The 22,228-nt window shown below is 36.8% G+C and overlaps 3 protein-coding genes across 4 annotated transcripts; 2 read left to right on the top strand and 1 right to left on the bottom strand.

Moving 5' to 3' along the window:
• Nucleotides 1-1,694: 1,694 nt before the first annotated feature.
• LOC142975824 (putative oligoribonuclease) lies at nt 1,695-3,081 on the bottom strand. The gene is made up of 3 exons (XM_076118905.1): nt 2,892-3,081; nt 2,371-2,606; nt 1,695-2,137 (listed from the first exon to the last, which is right to left on the bottom strand). Exons 1-3 carry the CDS (start codon nt 2,965-2,967, stop codon nt 1,793-1,795), a joined length of 657 nt encoding a protein of 218 aa, XP_075975020.1. The 5' UTR covers nt 2,968-3,081; the 3' UTR covers nt 1,695-1,792.
• Nucleotides 3,082-3,467: 386 nt separating this feature from the next.
• Nucleotides 3,468-14,325, top strand: Letm1 (Leucine zipper and EF-hand containing transmembrane protein 1). The gene is made up of 7 exons (XM_076118903.1): nt 3,468-3,627; nt 4,108-5,330; nt 5,639-5,918; nt 8,274-8,421; nt 9,939-10,212; nt 11,964-12,140; nt 13,030-14,325. The coding sequence occupies exons 1-7, from the start codon at nt 3,582-3,584 to the stop codon at nt 13,180-13,182; spliced, it is 2,301 nt and encodes a 766-aa protein (XP_075975018.1). The 5' UTR covers nt 3,468-3,581; the 3' UTR covers nt 13,183-14,325.
• A 433-nt stretch (nt 14,326-14,758) lies between these two features.
• On the top strand, nt 14,759-22,170 carry LOC142975927 (uncharacterized). 2 transcript variants are annotated; one of them, XM_076119082.1, is made up of 4 exons: nt 14,759-14,927; nt 15,348-15,713; nt 16,080-16,174; nt 16,821-22,170. In XM_076119082.1, exons 3-4 carry the CDS (start codon nt 16,085-16,087, stop codon nt 18,672-18,674), a joined length of 1,944 nt encoding a protein of 647 aa, XP_075975197.1. In that variant the 5' UTR covers nt 14,759-14,927; nt 15,348-15,713; nt 16,080-16,084; the 3' UTR covers nt 18,675-22,170. The 2 variants fall into 2 exon arrangements, with proteins under 2 accessions (XP_075975197.1, XP_075975199.1); XM_076119084.1 differs by lacking the exon at nt 16,080-16,174 and having other exon boundaries at nt 14,763-14,927.
• Nucleotides 22,171-22,228: the final 58 nt, after the last annotated feature.

Raw genomic sequence — 22,228 nt, 5'->3', positions numbered from 1 at the left:
ATAGCATAAGTTAACTACTAGACGTAAAATTAATGCGGCTCTTAAATCCAAAGAGGGTTTCCTTTGCAACGACTCTACCTAAAGTTTATAGAAGCTAAGATTGATTTCCTTATTAAAATTTAATGGAGCAATAAAATGACCTTAGTAATTATGTTTATGAATAAGTAAATGCAATAAATTGATTGATAACAATTGAATGCTCCACCTACATACTTATAGGTAGCGACTAGTAGGTACCTAAGTAAAGCAACACACAGCATAGTAGCGTGCACCATGTTTGTAATTTTCCCTGAATAAATAAATACCTATGTACCAAGTAGTACCAAGATACCTACTTAATGCCAAATACCTGTCGCGATAGGTGTGATTTCCAACAAATGAATGAATTAATAGAAACGAAAACCAGCTACGCGATCTAATGCGCTTATTTTCTACATTTAAAAGTGGCATAACTAAGACAAGCCCTACAACTGTATTTATAAAAGACACGGAAATAAAAAATACACCCATATGAGGGAAGTAAATAAATATAAATCTATTGCTACATTCATTTACATTAGCTAGAACACTGATGTTACCGGCTGCCTATTGTAACAACACAGCTCCCTACTTAGCAGACAGTTTGTAAGCCTACGCGACACGGTGACCTATTTCTCAGGTGTCTTTCCACGTCCATAAATTATAGTACCTACACATTAACGACGTGCTCGTAGAAATATTAATAGCTAGCCAAATTAATGAGGAAGTCTGTTTGTTTGTTGTTATTGCCCAAGTTGTTTAACAAAGTGACTTTGAATTCACGGGTTTATGTACTTAAGTAGGTACTTAGCTAAATAATTATATCGGTAGATATTTTTTTTTTGTTAGGATTTTTGGTTTAATTTGTGATTGATATAGACGAGACTACGGTGATATAAATCAGGTAAGGTGCTTACAAGGCATCTTTAACTACGGTACGATTACATTTCTCATGCCTTATTGTAGATGTAATCTACAGACTACAAGGGTTAAATCGCAGCTAAATCCTCATGTTAGTTAGTCGCTCAGATTGTCACAAACCACAAATTCTAAGATTATCACAAAGATAGTCAGTATTCTTTATTATGAAAACATAATTCTGTATTAAGCCTTAAGGCCACGGAGTAGCTGCCATAAAACAAATCTTCCTTAAGGTTCCTCGTGGTTTTACAACCGGCAATAAAGACATTTTTCATCGTTAACTTTATTTGCTTGTCGGCAATAACGGCGCGTCTAATTTATGCATGGCTACATTAAGTAGTGCATTTATAGCGCTTTTGTCTTCGCTCCCGTCTGTATAACGTCTTTGAAACGCCTACGAAGCAAAGGTCTTTAAATACGCTTGGCGTTTTAGAAAGAAACGCCGAGAAGTAGTGGGCTAATTTAAGGTTTTCTCATGCTGCCGTGTTTGCCGTGACGGCAGTTTACGTAATTTCTAACGTGTGCCTTCCCAGTCCTGTTATTTAGGTTAAGACCAGTGTTTGTTACACATTATTATATCATTCCATGAGAAATTATATGCTGGAATTTGAAGACAGATTAGTGATTACAGTACTGAACACACAGATTTGATAAATTCTCTTATATTTTTTTATCTGGATAATATTCTGAACAGATGACCAAAATTTAGTAATGTAATTTGATTTATAGTTACAAATAAAATAGACAAATTCTTTTAGCAGTATTTATTATGTGTGGTGTTCAATAATACTATAAATTACATTAAAGAAAAATTTACTTGATTTCAATTAAATACTAACAATAGTACTACAAATTATGATTTAAATATATTAGTTTTGAAATACTTTAACTCTTCTATACTTTCTAGAATATCATCAAGGGATCGGTGTTGGAATTTCTTCATAGGCATTTTAGAGAATTCCTTTTGATACCATCTCCTTGCTAGCTCCTTTATGGTACTGACATCTATTATTCTATAGTGTAAATATTGGTCTATGGCAGGCATATACTTTCTTATAAATAAACGATCCATGTATACACTGTTTCCTCCCAGAGGACATTTCTTTTCTGGAGCATGAGATCTGACAAATTCGAGCACTTGATTTTCAGCATCTTGTAAAGATATTTTAGATTTGCGGCTAGCTTCTGTTAGTCCCGTCTGAAAATATAAAAAATATTTTAATATAAATTTTATACAATAACCACGCACATCTGAAATTATTAAGTAACCTAAAGAATTATCTTGAATGTTTGGGCATTCATTTAATGTGTGAACTCAATCATCAGGACAATTAAATGTAGACAACTAAATACAAAAAAAATAATAAGCTTTGATTCTTTATTCAAAGACATTATAAGTTTCAATGTTAAGATTCTGTAGAAACTAATTACCTCTCCATGTTGAGCAACGCACCAATCATTCATATTATTCAAAATGTCATCAGGTTGATGTATAACCAAATTAGGACCTTTAGCAATAATATTTAAGTCTGCATCAGTCACTACACACGCTATTTCTAATATATGGTCGCGTTCAATGTCTAATCCAGTCATTTCGAGGTCCAGCCATACTATCCTTTTGGCCAAACTTTTTTCATTATGCTGCATTTCAGAAGCCAGCTCGATTCCTGGAACAGTAAGTATTCATGATAGAAAAAACCTAACGGCTATATGAAATGTTGCAATTTGCTAAGTATCTCGGCATCAGAAAACTCAGAAGTCAATGTGTTCTTTTTTCAAAATTCCCGCATTTGACACAAGACAATAACCTCTAGACACTTTTTAATTTTATAACAGAACAATGTAAAAAATATAGTATAATTGATGCGTAAACAACAAAAAACACCGTTGTTATCACATAACTCGGGTAAGTATTTCAGTTATTGATAGAATTTGGTTGTTATTGAACTTACGACTGGAAAGACTTCGGAACGCAGGTTTTTTTAAGATGTCTAAACTGGATTTTATGAAATAACGTGCCGTATTCATTTACGCTCCGTATATAGATATTGTAGAGTTATTAAAATGTACACCGTTAATAACACTAGCGATGGAAAATAGAAAACAAATTATTTTGTAGGTTAGGATTTATGACATTTGACAATTTACATGACATGACATTTAATAATATTGCCACAAACAGGCATATTGATAAAGTTAATATACATTGATATTTTCTGTTTCATTAAATAATTTCGTTTTATGAAATATCAATAGAGACAAAAAAGAGAATAGAGAGATAATTAAATTTTTTTTTTTGTTTTCAGAAAATGTTTCATTACGTCATCAAAGTTAGAAGTCGGATAAGCTCACATTTCATATCCAAACATGAAAGAAACACGATAGTATAACTTTTCACAATATTTATTGTCTTGTTTGTTCATCACACTTAATTAACTTCAATAAATGGTAAATTTCGCAATAATTTAACCAAATCGATTTGTTACATGACATTTGTTATCTGTGCTCGTGAAGTGTAAGCTGTGTTCAACTGTGGTGTGGTCTGTGGTTCTTCTCGATTGTCATGGTGTAATGGGTTGATTTTGTTTTTGTTACAATTTTCGCATTTTTCAACACAATAAACGCTTCGGCAAGGAAACAATATGAACAGGTTAATTATTAATCAATGTCGATGCCTGAAAAGATCGAGTAAGTATATAATTCTAAGCTCTAAACATCATAATATACATCTTAACCTAAAGCCGATTTTGATTGATTATTATGTACCGTATGACTTCACCGTGAAAATTATTTTATATCCACAATGAGGCGATAGAGTTTTATGTAACTAAAATAGGTGTAAGGTTATAGTTGTCAATATGTACATTCATTAGGCATTAACATATTTTAATGATACTAAACATAGTTGAATAATATTTTTTTTTCTTTCGTCATGATTATCACATGGGTAATGCATGTCTATGTAATAATCAACTAAATATCAATATTTACATTTTAAAATTCTCACTCAGCAAATGTTTCCTCCCTACAAACTCAATATGATATCAAGAAAGTAAAATAGATTCATATTTTAACTATAATTTAAAGAAAGTCTGTGATGAAATTTCGTAATTATGTCGAATATCTGATTTATACACCCTTTAAATTCCTATTTTTTGTTTGTTTTAGCATTACTATGGGAGACAAGGCAGTATCAGAATTTTCCATACATAACACTCTCAAGGTCATTGTCATATTATACAACTCAGCCGATTGGCCACCATGATATTACACAGAAACCTCTTAACACAAGAGTGCACTGCTTATCACCACATGTCAGGCAATTTACTACAACCTTATGTTATTTTGACAAAGAACCTTTAAAGCCATCCTCTAAGGTTGAAGCCACTGTTGAAACAGTTAAGAAAGGCATAGAGGAACAAGAAAAACTCCCTAAAAAGGTTGAAAAAAAAAAGAGTTTAAAGGAGCGTGTCATGGATGAATTGAGGCATTACTACCATGGATTCAAATTGTTCTTTCTTGAAATCAGAATTTCTACATTCTTACTCTTTAAACTTTTACGAGGTAATTCATTGACACGGAGAGAGCACAGACTGTTGGTCACAACAATTGGTGATATCTTTAGAATGGTACCATTCATTATTATTGTAATCATTCCATTTTTGGAATTTGCACTGCCTATAATTATTAAACTTTTCCCAAATATGTTGCCATCCACTTTTGAGAGTAAAAGTCAGAAAGATGTTAAGTTAAAACAGCACTTAAAAGTTAAGTTAGAAATGGCAAAATTCTTCCAAGAGACACTGGACCAGATGGCCCCTCAGGCAAGCAGCACTAGGCACTCAGAGTTGGCTAGGGAGTTCTCCAGCTTCTTCAACAGAATCAGGACATCTGGTGATGTTGCTACAAGTGAAGAGATTATGAAGTTTTCAAAGTTGTTTGAGGATGAGATCACATTGGATTCACTACAGAGGCCACATTTAGTTGCTTTATGCAAAGTGTTGAATGTAACTACCATTGGCACAAGTCCCATGTTAAGGTTTAATCTTAAAATGAAGCTGAGATCATTGGCTGCAGATGATAAAATGATTGCTAAAGAAGGAGTGGACAGTCTAAACTTCAGTGAATTACAACAGGCTTGTAAAGCTAGAGGTATGAGAGCATATGGTGTGTCAGAGGAGCGTTTGAGGAAAGAGTTGAGGAACTGGCTTGATTTGTCATTGAATGAGAGAGTACCACCGTCTTTACTGCTGCTGTCTAGGGCCCTCATGGTGCCTGAGCATGTACCTACAACATACAAGCTGAAGGCCACTATATCTGCCTTGCCAGAAGAAATTGCAACATCTACAACAGCTGCTATTGGAGAGAAGGAAGGCAAAGTTGACTTCAAGGTAATTATAATCTTATCATTCAAAACTCAGGGTTAAATACTTTGCTATATTATTATTTATTTGATTCATTTGGCACAGGATTTACTGCAACCAATCTAGGTATATGAATTAACCTTCGTTTGACATATTTTTATCCTTGAAATTATCAAAGATTTGTACCCATTTCTTGCACTGTAAATGCTAAATAATTAATGTTACTAATAACAGTATTATTTGAGTAAAGACAATGAAGTATGATTTATAAACTGATGTTAAGTAATATAATTATTACTCACAAGGTCACTAACAGAAGTCACTAATTATTTCAGGCTAAAGCAGAAGCTATCAAGCTTGAAGAGAAGCAGATCAAGGAAGAAAAACAGGAATTACAAGAGGCAGAAAGAGAGAAACAGATACTGGAGGCCAAGAAGAGAGAGAAGGAAGAATTGAAGGACAAGGCACCTATTATCGAAGTAGAAACTGCTGCAGCTATGAATGACCCGGCTCCCATTCTCATTGTAGACACTCCAAAGCCTAAATCTGAGAAATCTGAAGAAGGTCTTTCTGGCAAAGACATTGAAGTAATTGAGGATGCTTTGGAGAGATTAGGTATGTTGGCATTGAGCCATTTCTTTTTTTCTATGAAGTTCAAGTTCATGACTTGTATGCCTAATTACGCCGTCTACGTGTCTACCGTGCGGTCATTGTGTATTCATAGATTTATTTACGTACGCACATGTGCTCGGAACATGTTGTGAAGCTCATTAGTAAGGGTATTGTTACTTTATGTGTTGCCATTTAAAACGTCTTGTATACAAAGCCAATAATCGCACTTTGATCTTGACAGGTATTCTATTTATAATCTGTCGTTTGCCGTGTTTAGAGTTGATAGTCTTGCTACTTCTTTATGCAAACATATATGACAAATAGTTATGATAAGGTCGCGATTTTTCCGATATGTCGTACATTCAACATATGAATAAGCAATCATGGTCAAAGGTTAAAGTCCAAACAGCCTACCAATCATTATCTTTGAAATATTTAAACCTGTTTGTAAATATTTTATGTACACCCTTTTTCATACATCATACATATTTTAACTCCCAAAGCCAACATGACGCAGCTTTTTTTTCCTCCTTTCATTCATATCTTTCACCGAACAAAAAGTGGTCTTTGCCAGCAGTTCACGATAATATCTACTTATTCGGGTATATCGCCCACAATTTAGTTGGCACCGCATTGCAACATTGACGCGGGAAATAAACTGGTATAATCCATTGCACGGGAAGTTGAATGTAAACCAATGAATCACACTGTTTGTAAATAAAGACTTGGAAAACGCATTACAAATAGAAATTGAACAAGCTTCATTTTACATTTTGTTCATGATATAGGTCTGTACGACGATGAAGTTCGTAGGACTAATGCTTACAGTGAAAACACGTCACTGTTTTTGTTAAAATCTTGCCAAGATTTCTTTGAAGTCGCTTCAGTAGTTTTTGCGTAAAGGAGGAAAAATAAACACACATTAATTACTTCTGGTTCTTAATAAAGAGCATTGCTATAATTACATAAATCATACGAGTATTGTTATTATGCAAGTCACGTGCAAGGTTCTTAGCAAACTTTCCGCGCTAATCGAAATTACGAGTGGATACAGAGACGCAAGTAACATAAATTATATGCATTGGACTATCTGATTTATGTATTCTAAGGGAGAAGTCACTTTCCAGCAGCCCTCTCCGTCAAAGGCTTTGACTCGAAGCATTCACTGTATTGCAGTTACACAAAAATTGAATACAAAAAGTTTTATCTAAATCTAGATAATACTATATGTTTGTCTATATTATACAGTAATAATCTTTAGTATGAAATTTTACATTTTTGATTTGTATTCTGGAGTGCATCAAAGTGCGATTGATTCCGCCTTCGTTCAGAACTGTTTATATTTAAAAATAGTTTGTAAGCTGCCAAGTGCGTTAAAGCTACTATAACTGCACATTTTTAAATACATGTGACCGAATTCTGCGGCATTTTGTGGTTTTATTTTGAGCCGGATTTAAGGAAAAACATTACATCATTGAATTCATACTTTCGCAAAGAACAGAGTCACTCAGAGACAGAAGCAAATACTGTAAATAATGTTATAAATAATTATAATAATAAATATTGTAATATTTCAAATTTGTTTAAAAAATTCACATACTTTTTACTAACGTCACAATTTTTTCTTCTATCTTAAGTACAAAATGACATGTATTTTTTTATCATACTTTATCAAAATCCGCATTTTGTTATCAAACACTTGACCTACTGTTACCTTCAATTTACAATTTGTATATCAAAACTATTATTTGCATCTTTTATCGAAAGTTTTTATGCGCCAATAATTTTTTCATCAAAAACATTTACTGGTGGCCTACCCTAACAAAATTCCCATTAAACTATGGCCGATCTAATCTTAGAAACATACGGCGTACATATAATATTATTATTCTGTTGACTTTCTTCGACCTTGATCATTTCCTTGTTAGTCTGATAACAGGCGTCTAATGATTATAGTTAATACCTTTCACAATATAATGTATCTTTATAAACGCCAGAATAAATTGCCTGAAAATACGAAGAGTCTAATTAGAGCTAGTTTTAGTTAGCGATTGTTCTCTGCCTTGTTACATAAGCGTTTCTGGTTACTCTGCTCCCGTTTATAGCTGGAGCCATAACTAATGTTTTACTCATGAGGATGCTTCTAATACAAAAATACTTTTTCTAAGCCATATAATGATTTCAGAGATTAGCATGGTCAAATAACTAAATGAATTACTATCAAGCTGACAGTTCAATCACAATACGTACCCATCATCGACATTAACTATAGTAATGTTTCAACATTAACTACAGGAATGTTGTTTTTTGTGGAACTTCTAACAGAAAATAATGTTTCTTATTATTTGTATTCCACAGCTCAACAGAAGAAGTCCTTGTTACTCGAGAAGGAGAGCATTCAAGAGTTGAAGGCTGAGCTGATGGACTACAGCGAGGATGTGAAAGAGATGCAAGAAATTGTCAAGACTAAGCAGGCTGACCTCAAACTTACAAAGGGTGCACGCAGGTACAGTATTACATAATAACATTTATTTTTTTTCATTTTATTGGGAGTCCTGGCTTTAAGCCGAATTTCACAAAAACATTTATAAAAAAATATTTAAAAAATGTTATAGACAAGTAAAACTACTACTATCCTTCTTAATAACTTTGTGAAGTGTGTTGGTTAAAGTTGCCACTATGGTGTTTCCATTCTGTTTGAGAATTCTAGTATTATTTGTGATCAGGAGAGGTTTAAGGCAACTTGTACTATGTGTCTATAGTTTGTATGTTTGTAAAATTACATAAGATTAGTTTGTAAGAGTGCAGCAGATTATATAAAAAAGTAAGACTCAATACATTCATGACAACGTTTCCAGGCTTGAGAATTTGGGTTGCTTACCAAAGTTTACTTTTACGTCAAATAGATGGCAGTAGTGTTCTCTGTAAACGTTTACTACAATAAAAATATCCCTAACAAAGAGCTATGTAAATTAGAGCATTCCTTTTCAATACAATTTCCTCAATAGTGCAGCAATTTCCTGAATACAAATGTAGGTATAATAGTTACTATAGTTGTTTATGTACACAGCACAATATTATTACTTCAATAGAGAATGTGCTGATAATAATTGCTATGTGTAACAACACGCGATAATATTTAGTTCAAGAAGGGCATAAGTCGACTCATATAACATGAATCTTACGCCTTTTTCAACTTGTTGCATTATTTCCCTTCACCAGGCGTATGTTGCATTTTAAAAGGTCTTAAGTGACGTTATATTAGTTTCATTATATGTCTTATTTCTTCTGAAGATGGTTACGTAATATCGCAAAGTACAATTTATACATACTTTGCACTAAGTAAATAAGTATGTCAAGAGCGATAAGATTCGAAACATACATATTATGTAATATAATGTTACAATTATTATTATCGTAATCATTTCCGTGTTTTATCTTTATAAGCCTTTTTATCGGTTTCATGTCTATTTTGAAAGAAATTGAATATGACACTGATTGTATCGAACAGTCTACAATAAATATGTTTTGGTAAAGATAGTAGGATATAGAGAAATATTTATCAGTCGTTTGATAGAATAAGACATGTGTAACTAATAGATTGCCATCTGATCTTTGCAACCTATTTGTATAAGATAGTTATTCTCATACATATTTAATATAAGTTACAAATTTTATGAATTTACGTATCTGAAACGTTCTATTTCGTCTTTTATTTCTGTAGTTTTCAATATATTATCTAGTGTTTATTCTGAATTTGATGATAGTAGTCAACAATCCAATCACCGTTTTAACTTAATACGAAATCTGAAACATCCATTACACAAAATGTTTTGTCCTCTACTCTATTTAATACTGATATTCCAACCTGAAAGATTTATGTGCAGTATTGTTCTTTTTACTATCGTCATAAATATATTTAACGTATGGAAAACTTTACAAATCAATGGTATATGAGAAATTATCTACCATTGTTTCCTAGGTAGTAAGGCGAATAAAATTGATAATGAATACTGTTTCCAGATTGTATCGCGCCGTGAACAACATGATAAGCAAACTGGACGCCGCTTTGGTCGAACTCGAGAGCAAGGAAAAGGCGCTGAAGAACACACTCGAACAAACGAAGTCCGAGCCGCAGAAGGCGAAGGAACATCTCATACAAATCGATGAACTCATGCATTCCATTAAAAGCCTGCAGAAAGTACCCGACGAGGCTAAACTGAAACTTATACAGGATGTGCTCGGAAGACTTGACGATGATTTCGACGGCCAGTTGAAGATTGACGATGTTTTGAAGGTTCGTAGAAAACTATTTCTGTATTCAGAAAGTCTTTGAGACTGGCACTCTAGAGTTAAGCTGCCTAGCCAGCAGGGCACGTGAACTTTGTTGCCCAATCTATTTCACAAAAAATTAATAGTTTGCTAAGCTATCTATTAAGTAGAAAAGCGAAAAACGAATGTTTCTATACTTGTTAGAGTTGTTAGGTAAGTTGTTGTCGCAAGTTTTAGAAGATCAACATAGGACACGTTAATCAAGCTGTTGATACGACAGTTTAATGGTAAAACAGGCTTATTTTTTCACTTTTATTTCTTTCACTAATTGTATCGTTTTATTATACTATCGCTAAAGATTATAATAAACGAGACACTTTACATGTCATTGTGCGTGTCTCTACCTAATACCCAAGCCCGCATTCTGCCATTATGCGCAAAATTAATATCTACGCTCCTCATTTCGCTAACAAAGGAATGTAAATTTAACACAAAATAGGTCACACAGGCAGTCTGTTCATGACCGCTTTTCACTTGAATGTTCTACATTTAAAAATGCTTTTTTTATTGCAAATAAATCGCCACGGCCAGTATTATTAGGCCGTTGTGAAAAAAACATTGAGCATTTATTTTTAAATCTTTGTAGAACGAGGAAATGTTCCGGCTTCGGACTTATTTATGACCGGCCTGTTGAAGCTCTAAGTCAAATAAAAAAAGCTATTTTCTATTTCCTTGTATCTTTTGAATTAGGGTAGGTTAGTTTACGGTAAAGAATGTAATTATTACGGTGCATGGCGTTCCGAAAGTAAACAAAAATGTTATTGACTAGAGAGTGTGGGGTCAGGACGTCTCACTGAGGTCATTGACACTATGAGTCACGACGTTTCGATAGTTTTGCCGTATTTGCATAAGTGTAACTCGTTTGTGTTTATTATTCGTATTGGATATTATTTGCTTATTTTTAAATATTTTTTGTTAAGGTTTGACTGTAATTAGTATTTCATTGTGTATTGACATTGACTGCTAGTCATGTGACTGAAATGACTTACAAAATAAGAGATAACATAGGTAATCCGAGTTCGAAATAATTTTAATATTTTCCTTAAGCTTTTCTGATATAGTTCATCAAAGCTATGAACAAGCAGTCTATTTTCAGTCAAAGTACACAACAGCTAACCTTCTTACTCATGGTCGTGAAATGTAATATCGTAGGCATCTTACAAACTGCCTAGTAGTACCTACCTAGGTTTCTAGACGACCTTGTCAAGGTTGAAGGGACATTTACTTAGGAATCTGAGAAGCGACATTTGACATTGTGATTTAAACCGCCTTTAAAACAATTTAGGAATGATATGTGGATGTTACGTTTTATTTTAATAAATTTTACGCTTATTTTTATATGAATACTATAATCTCGTTTTCTATATAAGATAGAAGAAAAACAAATCAATGTTATGTAGGTATATAATATACTTACACCTCAGATTGCGTTATTGTACGTGAGAAAATAGGCGTAACACTATGAGTAACGATAATATAACTTCTAGAACTTTCCATCAGTACCAAACTCGTAAGCTAACAGTATCTTTTTACTACATTTTACCACTTAATAAGATCATACTACTTCTGAATACATTAATAGTTACTATGCGATAGATATGTAAAGCAAATCAATCTAATAGTGCCAAAATATTATTTTTTAGTTGACCGATACATAGAGGTAGGTACCTACCTATTTGTGGTAGTGTAATATGAAATTTGTTCTTCGTATTCCAGATGCTCGAAATAATCGGCAATGAGAACGTGAATCTATCAGAGAAGCAGATGGCCGAGTTGATCGAGTTGTTGGACAAGGAGGAGATCCTCGAAGTCGAGAGCAAGATACAGAAGGCGCTGGACAAGGCCGCCATCGCTGCGAAGGAACAGGACAAGCCCAGTGATTCAGAGGGAAAGGTGATATACAGTTTATCATGGAAATAATGAATACATTTACGGAATAAAGCTTTGTAACCCTTAGGTTTAGGTGTATGGTTTCTAGAACTTTACTTGGATATGCTCTTAAAAAGATTTTAGGTGTTAAACTAAGGCGTGAAAGTATTGATTTAAATGTTTTTTTGCGAGAACTGGATTTTTGAAGTAGCCTTGTAATATGAAGATAATTTAACCAATACAGTAACAGTGATTTTGGCGAACATATAAATTAGTAAAAAATTCAAACATTACTGTTTTTTTGTCGTAAATTTTCTAATAAAATCTAGCAGGCTTACAAACCATAATTATGCCTAAAACTGGTTAGATAGGCACACACAAGTAATCAATATTCAAATTATTGGTGAAAGTTGGAGACCACTTATCATTGTCCCACATACGAAAGTCGCGACGCGCATTTTGTATGTCATCAAACTTTTATCTCGCACAAAGTCAGCTGTTAAAAGAATTATTAAAAAGAAAGGACATTGATAACAGTATTTGTGTCAGCCAAGGTCGATTCGCGAATGTAAACAAGAGATATAATGTCCACTACCGAAATACGACGCACAAATATTGTTTATCAAACATTCGTTATGGAGGACACATCCGAGTTTATTTGGATTATTTCCAAATAAACGTAATGTAGATAGGTAATACTAAGTATTAAGAGATTTTGGTTTTGACTGTATTTGGCGTTAGTTTTGTTTCTTTTGCCTCAAGGTTCTGATAATTCCTGTGTTAGCGCTATTATAAGACTATGATCATGAATCAGAAGTGTTTAATGTATATTGCAGTCAAGTCATCGATGCACATGTATCATGACATCATGTAGGTATGAATTGTGACTAAATACTTATTTCAATTTTCCCAGAGTTTATTCTCCATCATCCGCGAGGCCCAAAAGAGGCGAGAAATGAAGAAGGCCGTTGAGAAGTTTGGCGAACAACCCGCAATCCCGAAGAGCGAAGAAATCGTCACTAAAACAAAAACAGAAGACTCTAGTAAACGGCACGAAAGCCACTGAGTAGCGTAACTTTACTTAGTCAAGGTGTAAATAGCAGTGTACGAGGACTGTCCTGCCTTCCTGCTGGTTTAGGTGACGATAAATTAGCAAAGATGGCGTTCGGCGTTTGTATTTAAATATGCATCAGCGAATATGTTCGCGAGATACGCGTCACACGTGGCATGTCACGATAACGTCACGTTTTCACCACGGAGGTCACTATCTTACCGCGTCACGCGTCATACTCCGCAGATAACTTTACTGTTGTACTAGAGTAACGACATGCATATAAATTTATGTAGAAGAATAATGTAATTCTATTATTAATTACCTTATGTAATGTGTTACCCTAATGACAATAAGCATTTTGTAACATGTAATCAATCAGCAAGGATATGTAAATAACGTTTAACTCACAATCAATACATTGTATTGAATAATAATTACCTAAACTTTCCATGCCGTACAAATTTTATGTTTTTATTTATTGTTTTTTTATTTATTTCTGGTTCTTTGTTTATGTATAACGTGTTACGTTGATGCATTTCTGTGATCGCTATTCAGTTTAAGTTTTGTTTTAGTCTATTATAGTGGTTAAATCAAAAATGTTGGAGCACAAATTGTTAAAGCCCTTCATGGTTCGCTTTTGTTACTCCATTTCAATTTTAAATTGGGATGAATGGTTATAATTTAACTCAATCTTCGAAAATGTTCTTAGATACCTGATTATTGTATAACTTGTATGTGATTATTTTATTATGTATAGAAATGTATGAACGCCAAGTGCTGTTTACAACAGTTGACTCAAAGGTCATTGTTTTATTTTCATGGGAAATAATCGTACATTTATGTTCAAGTAAAACCCAATTATTTTAAATTTATTACACGCCATAACCATTATTGCACTCTACTGACTGTCATCAGTTTATAAGATAGCATAAATTGTCAGCCATTTTATCAGTGTTAGCACCAGTTATAACTGTAATGTATTTCTTCGTAAGATTATTTATCTTTTCTCTATCAAATCTTTTATTATGTCTTACCAACAGTATTGGTAACATTTTTTTCCATCGAGTCAGTGCTATGACATGCAATGATTTTGCTATTTGATGTGCTGAGAAAATAAAGTTTTAAAGAGTAAGAGAATAAAAAGATCGATGAAAATTACGTTGTTTCATTTTCTACAGCATTGGCCAGTGGTGGCCTTCACCCGACCTTGAATAATATTTATTGAGTCGTTAATAATTTAAATTATCTTTACTCATTGCAAAGAGAATTCTAATATTTTATGAAATAACCACAAGAATGTATAATATTGCTTAGTCTGGGCATTTTATCATAAATTAATTGGTCTTTGGACTATTGACCTTGTTGGCAAAAACCTCATCATCAAGTATTTATATCCATTTTTCAATTTGGCGCCCATAGGTGGCGCGAAAGTCTTGCATCCGGTTTACAATCCTGAGAGTTCATTGGCTGACGCGCAACACAGATATTCAGATTAGCCAATAGCAGTTTTTCGACGAATCACAAGGTGCCTGAAGTGTAATCACGGGCTGTCTGTCCGCCATCTTTGATGATTTTGAAAAGCGAAGCCATATGATTGGTCAATAATGAGACGTCATTCCAATCTTTTGACGGAGTTGCGCAAAATAAAATAATTTTGTGACTCTCACTCACTCATTGCGGCTGCCATGTTTTTTTTCATGTGGGGTGTGTGTGTATTGATATAACATGATAGTTTAACCCCGTATAAACTGTTACAGGTGAGTAATTTCTATTATTTATCGTTGTTTTTAAGTGTCGACGCGGAAGTAGGTACATGGCGCGTCCTCAGTGAAAGTGCATCATGTAACACTGTCGCCTTCTTGTGAAATTGCATCGTATCGTAGATGGAACAAGCACTATGAGTCAGAGAAAATCAACGATAAAAGATATACCGTGCCGTGCGTAATAGTACTCTTTGTTGATGTGTAACAAAAAGTGTTAGTGGGTGACGTTGCTTGTGAAGAGGCTTCGTCTGCGTTCACCCTCGCTCGGGTGACGTTTTGGCGCCATCGACCCATTTAGCACGGCGGGGCGGGCATGGTATTCACGTCTCCTCAAATTCTTTGTGTTTGTTAAATCTCAATGACCTTTGTATGAAAACAGTATGGTATGGTAAAAATAAACGTTTCGTTTTCCAGAAATAAGGGGTGCACATAGTGCGTCATTTGTTATTAGCTAGTGACAATGCGATTGCAAAAAAATTGTTAAAGCAAAACGCTCATAAGACAAAACGACCCACTAGCAAAAATAGGCCAAAGAAATTAAGGATGTATTAGCAACAGAAGAATTAAAGGATCGATTTATATCACACGGCTCACGGCGATTGTAAAATGGACTCACGATTATTATACAAGATGATGGTGTTTGATAACGGCAGACACTATCAAGGACAGGATGCGTAAGCATAAGAGAGAGAGTCAGGCGTTCGCCTGCTGGCCTGCCACGTCGAGAGAACATCACCAGACTCCACACTTCATCATCTGATACACACCCACTTGGAACAGGTAAGCGCTTCAAATACTACTTGTTCACTTATGGCATTGTCATGTCTCACATTTCTATTTTAATATTTCAGCAATTTGCTAGCATTTTTTCCAATTTAAAAGTAAGGTCACAAAGAAATTATTTAAATATTCATAAATGCACCTAACATGATTATCACAAATCAAACAAATAAATAATGAAGCATTATGTAGTGGACTTGCAATACATCATTAAGTGTCTTGGCATGATCTGTTTACTAAATAAATGATAAGTAGGCAATTAAAAACCACTATAGTAATGGAGTAATAATTAGGAAGTACTCATTTGCCGAGTAGTGATCAAATAATAATCAGTCTAAACTTATTATTGTTTTTTCAACTGTCAAGAGGAAATGCAGTGCTCAGTAACACTGGAAAGTGACCATAACAGTGGGAATGTTAAAATGAAGACAATTAACAATTATAAGAATCCTTACAAGAAGGTCGGTTTTGCATCTATTCCAATGTTATATGTTATTTTATAGGCAACATGAAATTGTTGTGATTTCACTGTAGTTAGACAATTGGCTATGTTTATCTAAATTGTTCCATGAAATTTATTTTGGGTGCAATTTATTAATGCTACTCAACTGCACAGGAATTTCCTGCAGAAGTATTGTTGCCTATGAAAGCACCGCACCCATGTATTTTGATGTCCCTTTTGGTTTGCACATTAGATAAGGAACATTACTGCATTCTTCCTTTGTTCCATTGTTGAAATTATTTGCATTATCATTGTATGCATAATTTTTATTATATAGAGTAATGCCTATGGATGTGGAGAGCAATTTTAGTGTAGTGCAATTTTACATCTATCATGTATGTACAATATACCTATTTACTTATAATTTTGTTTATTTTTTATTTTATCACCAGTTTTATCAGTTATTCACCTTTTTGACACTTCATGTTTTGTTTATTGATCAGTGTTAATTCCATTCAATTACATCTTTGGGTTCTTCCCTGATGCTTTTGTATCTAATCACCAGTTATTATTGTAGTTCATTATTTCATATTGCTAAATTTATTAGTAAATATTATTGTCAACAGCAATTTCTGAATTTACAATGTAACATTGGTTCTTTTCAGGAATCTAATCTTGACAACATTGTTGATCAGCTGTGCACACGACTCCAGGATATCAAAGATCAAGAAGGTGCGTCAGGAATAGGCATGCCCACGTGTTCAATAGAGGAAACTGAGGCTGTTCGTCGATATTACGCTGCGTTTCCGGCTTTGAAAAAAGGTCGAGAGTCGCCATTACCGTATTATCTCCCACCACCGGCGTGGTGTCGCAAATCAGCACCAGATACGAAGATCAAAATGCAAAGCGAATTGTCAGTGTCTAAAGATTGGAATACGAAAAACAAGAAATTTTCTACAGGTAAGGAGCGACGTAATTCATACCACGGCCAGAGGAAGAACAACAAGAAACGTTGCAACAGTTACAGTAGATCCTTCGATAGTAAAGAGATTCTGTCGGAGTGGGTCACACATGAGGGTGTGTGGGACATGGAAACACAAGACCCCGTGAAAGAGTTTATTCGAGCTATAGCTTTAGACGAGGGTTACGGTACGTGCGAGAACACAGTCACAGACGAGCTCAAAGAGATAACGCAGGGTAAAATCAGGATGAACGAAAACGTCGTGCCCGACTGGGATGACAGCCTCGACCTCGATGCCGAGTGGGTCATCACCGAGGATCTGAACCCGCGAGTGCGCACCCCCATGGAGGAGGAACTGTACGCCAAGTTCGAGGCGAAGTTCGACCGCAGCATCGAGGCGCTGTGGTCGAAGGACCAGAACACTCCAGACGACGAGTACCAGGATCTTCCGATAGACTTCCAAGATCTCCTGTCGTCTCCCTCCGACCGCCTCTTTGCCGTTCCGTCCGCCGAAAAGTGCAGTCTCATCTCCCTCACCGAGAGCATCTGGTCCACCGACGCCGCCGACTTCCCGCCCCCGCTCGACCGCGGCGATTCGCCCGCGCTGCACGACCGCTTCCGCCCGCTCAACCTCGCCGACGTCGTCGAGCCGCAGCCGCGCGAGCTCGAGTCCTTCGCCCTGTACGAGGGCGACGAGATATACGACGCGCTCGCCAGCGTCGCCAACACCATGCGCTCCTTCACGGCCATCAACCACAGCCGGGACCGCAGCGGCTTCGCCGAGGTGCCCCCGCGCCGCGGCCGCGACCGCGAGCGGCCCCGCGCCGAGCCCGCCGCCCGCGAGCCGCCGCGCCGCGCCCCCTCCCGCCCGCGCGAGGACCTGCTCACTTCGTCGCGCACGCACTTCCGCCCCATCCGCCGCGAGCCCGACGCCGAGCCGCCGCGCTACGCCGACGGCGACACGTTCGACATCCGCGGCGACCCCGACTCGGTCGAGTTCCAGCGCAGCGAGTCCGGCGGTCTGTTCTACGGCGCGACGCTCGAGCGCTACCTCGAGTACCGCGCCGCGCGCAGCATCGACTACGGCCGGCTCAACCTGACGGCGGCGCAGCGCTGCCCCGACCTCGACGAGCAGGGCCCCGGCCTGCGCCTGCGCTTCCCGCTGCGCCAGCGCGACGCCGGCGTGCAGACGGACGGCGCGGGCGCGGCCGCGGCCTGGGCGCCGTGCGAGGAGTGCGGGCGCGCCGCCAAGAAGATGCGCGCCTCGGCCGCGCGCAGCATCTGGAGCGAGCGCGCCTGCGCCGCCTGCGCCGCGCCGCCGCCCGCGCCCGCCGCCGCGCCGCGCGCCGACGAGCTGAGCCGCGAGTGGGAGGAGCTGCTGTCCGACATCAGCGCGGCGCACGCGCAGTACGCGGGCGGCGAGGCGCCCGACGAGGGCCGCGGCGACCGCAAGCGGCGCCACAGCGCGGCGCTGCGCTGCGCGGCGCAGTGCACGCACCCGCACGCGCGCTTCCTGCCGTGCTGCACGCTGGCGCTGGACCGGCCGCTCACGCGCTAGGCCGCGCCGAGCCGGCCTCCTCCGCCGATCTGCGAGGGTACGGCGCGTCGAGCGCGTTCGTCGTCCGCCGCGGCTTTTCGAAACGCGACGAACCGCCGCGATCGGTCTCGAGACGAAGTCCTCTGTGGCTCGATCGCTCTTTCGAGTGGCATTAGAAAGAAAAAGTTAGCAATAAATAGTAGGGTTAATTAGCGAAGCCTTAAACGTTACTCTCTCCGTGTGTCGATGAAGATTGTCGAGGTACAAAAAGGCTAGAAGTGCTAACATATCTTATGATTGTAGATATTGAAGGGAGGAGTTGTAATGTAACGTTAATTTTAGTTCAATGTTTTCTTTGTAGAGATTTCATATTGATGTAGGAGTGTTCGATGGAATGCTCTCGTTTCGTCGTCGATATCTCGACGAAATTGGATTATTATACGAAGGCGTTCGATAATGTGCGTTACTGAATAATGGCCTCAAAGAAATAAGCTTTCTGAATATTGTTGAAGTATTTGTTTTGAAAATGTTTTGTTGGGAAAATATATATTTTATTTGTTTTAGTTAAAAAATACACGAAACGTAAATGTCGAAGCGGAAGCATTTCATGATGAACACGATAGGACGATTCTAATATAATTCTTACAATAATATCGTCCCGACTTGTTTAATAATTTGTTAATATAAAATGTAGGTAGAACAGGTATTTTATTTTTGTTAGTATTTTTCGTTTACGTTTCCTGGCGATCTAAATTCATTCAAAATTTTATATCTTAAAATTAAAATTGTTCTGTTTTCTGTTGCAACATTTTTGAACGCGAACATTGATTTGTGCGGAGATGAACCGGCGCATCTCCGGTCATGTCCAGCGGTGGGTACGCCTTTCGAAAGAACATTCGCGAAAGATGTATCCACAGTTGAAACTGCTTCAAAGCCGAATATGTCGAGATGCGGCTTTTCGTCCGAGGTTTAGATGTATCTTTGTAAGGAACCAATGGACCGTTGGTTACGATGGTTTGTCCACGTTGTCTAAGTTTTACACGCGGCGATTTTATTGATTAGCCGCAATATATAATGTAGGGAGGCGGTCGTGGTGGGCGCGTGCCCGGTCTGCCCAATAGTGGTAAACAGAGGTGTTAGCAGTTTTGTATGAAGCTGGACTATGTAAGGCGGGGGCGCTCCGAGCCGTCCCCCTAGTGCGTCGATATCGCTGAACTGTATCGTGCTCGTCGATAACTGCGGCCGCCGCTGCTCACCGCTGCTCGCCGCTCACGAGCGAACGTTTCGACTGCACGGTTGGTTAACTTTGGCGAAGTGGCATGTTATGCATTACGACGGAGGCACTGCGGAACGGTGAGCAGGGACGGTCATAAATTGTAACATAATTTACAGCTCCAAGTATGGATTGTAACAGTTCATATAGGCGTAACTGTTATTATAGTTCATGTAAAACATAAGAAGTGTATATGTTATATTTTCGTATATTTTCATTTTACACGGGGTGTGTCGGCTGTAGTCGTGCTAGCTGCGGTCTCGTGTACAGCCCGCGGTTAGTTAGTGACCACTAACGATCTGGCCATGTACACGGCCCCCCTACAACTTATATTTATTTCATTTGAAAGCCTTGCCTCGTTACAATTTCATATTAAACTTTAATATTCGTGCAAACTTTGCTATTTATGTGTCGTGTTTTATATATTTATTTTTATGTAGTGTGATTTACTTCTGTTTGTAATAACTGAAAACGAAAAATGTTAAAAAAAATGTCATTGCAAAATTTTTACATCAGGAAGGCTATCATTGTATATATTTAGTATATTGTGAAATTAATGTATAGTCATTTTCAGTTCTTTTAAATGATGTATTATTATATTTTCGCTAATTCTGTTGTCAATTTCTTTATCTGAAATATGCATGCGCTGGTAATTATTGCTAAGTTGGGTAACAAGTACTTGTCGGTGTCGGTGTGAGACTACAATATTTCAGATAGTGAAATGATCACTTACTATCTAAAGGTACGTCATTAGAGAGGTTGGGTATTTTTAAACTCATTCAACTAATTAATTCACATTTCATTTTTTTCGTGTCACATAATGTATTTCATTTTTTTCTGTCATAAGTTCATATTATATTGTACTTATTCCATTAACGATATTCGCTAAAGAATACCTCGATAAAAAATATTAGAAAATGCAAAAAAAAATGTACTAGATTCAAGGTTGCATATAATATTATGTTTGATTAGTTATTAATCTAATGTAATGTGCCTATGCACTTGATTGTCTTATTGTCCTTAAAACATCAATGGATAATTATTATTATATTAAGGTTTTTTGACAAGTGTTGAAGGAATGTTTGAACAATTGTTGAAAAACTTGAGAGGTTTGCAATGGCTGTTTATTACCGGGGAATTATAATCAAGCATGCCAGACTATTGCAAGCTTCTTAGTTATTAAATGGGACGCCAATGAAATCATTGGGCTTCATAATATGAATATGAATTATATTACGACATCACTGTTGCTTCCTCGTCTCATTGAAATGATTGGCGTCTCAAATGTTGTTACGGATCCTTGAGATTCACTTGCGTCGGTTGTCCTCTAATTATATTCACGCTGAATCGATTGCTGTACCAATATAGTCGGCTCAAGTGATGCTAAAGGACCGCATGTCCCCGATGATTACATCTAATATTAATGCCACATGATCATTTTTGAGTGGCTAAAGAGCTCTTCGTCTTTATATAACTATATTGGTATTTCAACATTTTTTACTGTCAGCGAATAACCAATGTTTGTTTAAACACAATATTTTTTAAAAGAGAGCATCACCTTTTTCTGATCATATACTTTGGACACGTAGCTAACAGCACACGTTAAAAAATATAAGAAAAGAAACAAAATATTTGCATGTAGTGAGGAAATTCAAAATCTTGAAATGCTCTCTCATCAGGAGACAAGTCGGCTTGTAACCGATTGCTAACTAGTGGCCTTGGTTACATGCATATTTGTTTACATTTCATATCAATTTATGTATATCATTTTATTTTCTTTTTGAAGTTTCGTAAAATCATTAGAGATTTAAAAAGTATCTTATAGGCCGGGGTACGAGCAGTACACAAGGGATTTCACATCTTATAGTTTGGCTCCAAACTTCAAAGCACTGCGAGTAACGAAACCATTTAATTACACACGATTTTTATAAAACATCTAATACACTTTACGAATTATCTCACGGGATTTAACATTTTCGATATTTACTAAGTAACTAAAACTTATTGCGAAAATTGGCACACATTTATTTTGCAATTAAGTATAGAGATAACGATAGCATACAGATTTGTATGAGCTTTTGAATTAGTAATGTACCAAATTTTGTCTATTTGAAGATTGTAAATTCATTTAGAAGTGGTTATCCCTGAAAATAGTTACCATTTTCATAATTATGTTAGGTTGTGCTCGCTACTCTGGTTCTTGCCACCTGTGGGAAGAAAATAAAAATAAACGATCGATCCACATTTGGTTTTTTATTTCGCTCCTGATTAAAACCCCAATAGTTTAAGACATTTTATTTAT

Source organism: Anticarsia gemmatalis, chromosome 10, assembly GCF_050436995.1.
Source record: "Anticarsia gemmatalis isolate Benzon Research Colony breed Stoneville strain chromosome 10, ilAntGemm2 primary, whole genome shotgun sequence".
Lineage (NCBI taxonomy): Eukaryota > Metazoa > Arthropoda > Insecta > Lepidoptera > Erebidae > Anticarsia > Anticarsia gemmatalis.
This window is presented reverse-complemented; position numbering and strand designations above follow the sequence as displayed.

Bases quoted from the DNA above. Each gene is read 5' to 3' on its own strand.
- LOC142975824 (XM_076118905.1), bottom strand. From the start codon at position 2,967: ATGAATACGGCACGTTATTTCATAAAATCCAGTTTAGACATCTTAAAA. The intron at 2,607-2,891 runs GTAAGTTCAATA...TTACTGTTCCAG, and splicing joins GTTCCGAAGTCTTTCCAGTC to GAATCGAGCTGGCTTCTGAA. The intron at 2,138-2,370 runs GTAATTAGTTTC...TTATATTTTCAG, and splicing joins GCGTTGCTCAACATGGAGAG to ACGGGACTAACAGAAGCTAG.
- Letm1 (XM_076118903.1), top strand. From the start codon at position 3,582: ATGAACAGGTTAATTATTAATCAATGTCGATGCCTGAAAAGATCGA. The intron at 10,213-11,963 runs GTTCGTAGAAAA...TTCGTATTCCAG, and splicing joins AGATTGACGATGTTTTGAAG to ATGCTCGAAATAATCGGCAA. The intron at 12,141-13,029 runs GTGATATACAGT...CAATTTTCCCAG, and splicing joins CCAGTGATTCAGAGGGAAAG to AGTTTATTCTCCATCATCCG.
- LOC142975927 (XM_076119082.1), top strand. From the start codon at position 16,085: ATGCAGTGCTCAGTAACACTGGAAAGTGACCATAACAGTGGGAATGTT. The intron at 16,175-16,820 runs GTCGGTTTTGCA...GGTTCTTTTCAG, and splicing joins ATAAGAATCCTTACAAGAAG to GAATCTAATCTTGACAACAT.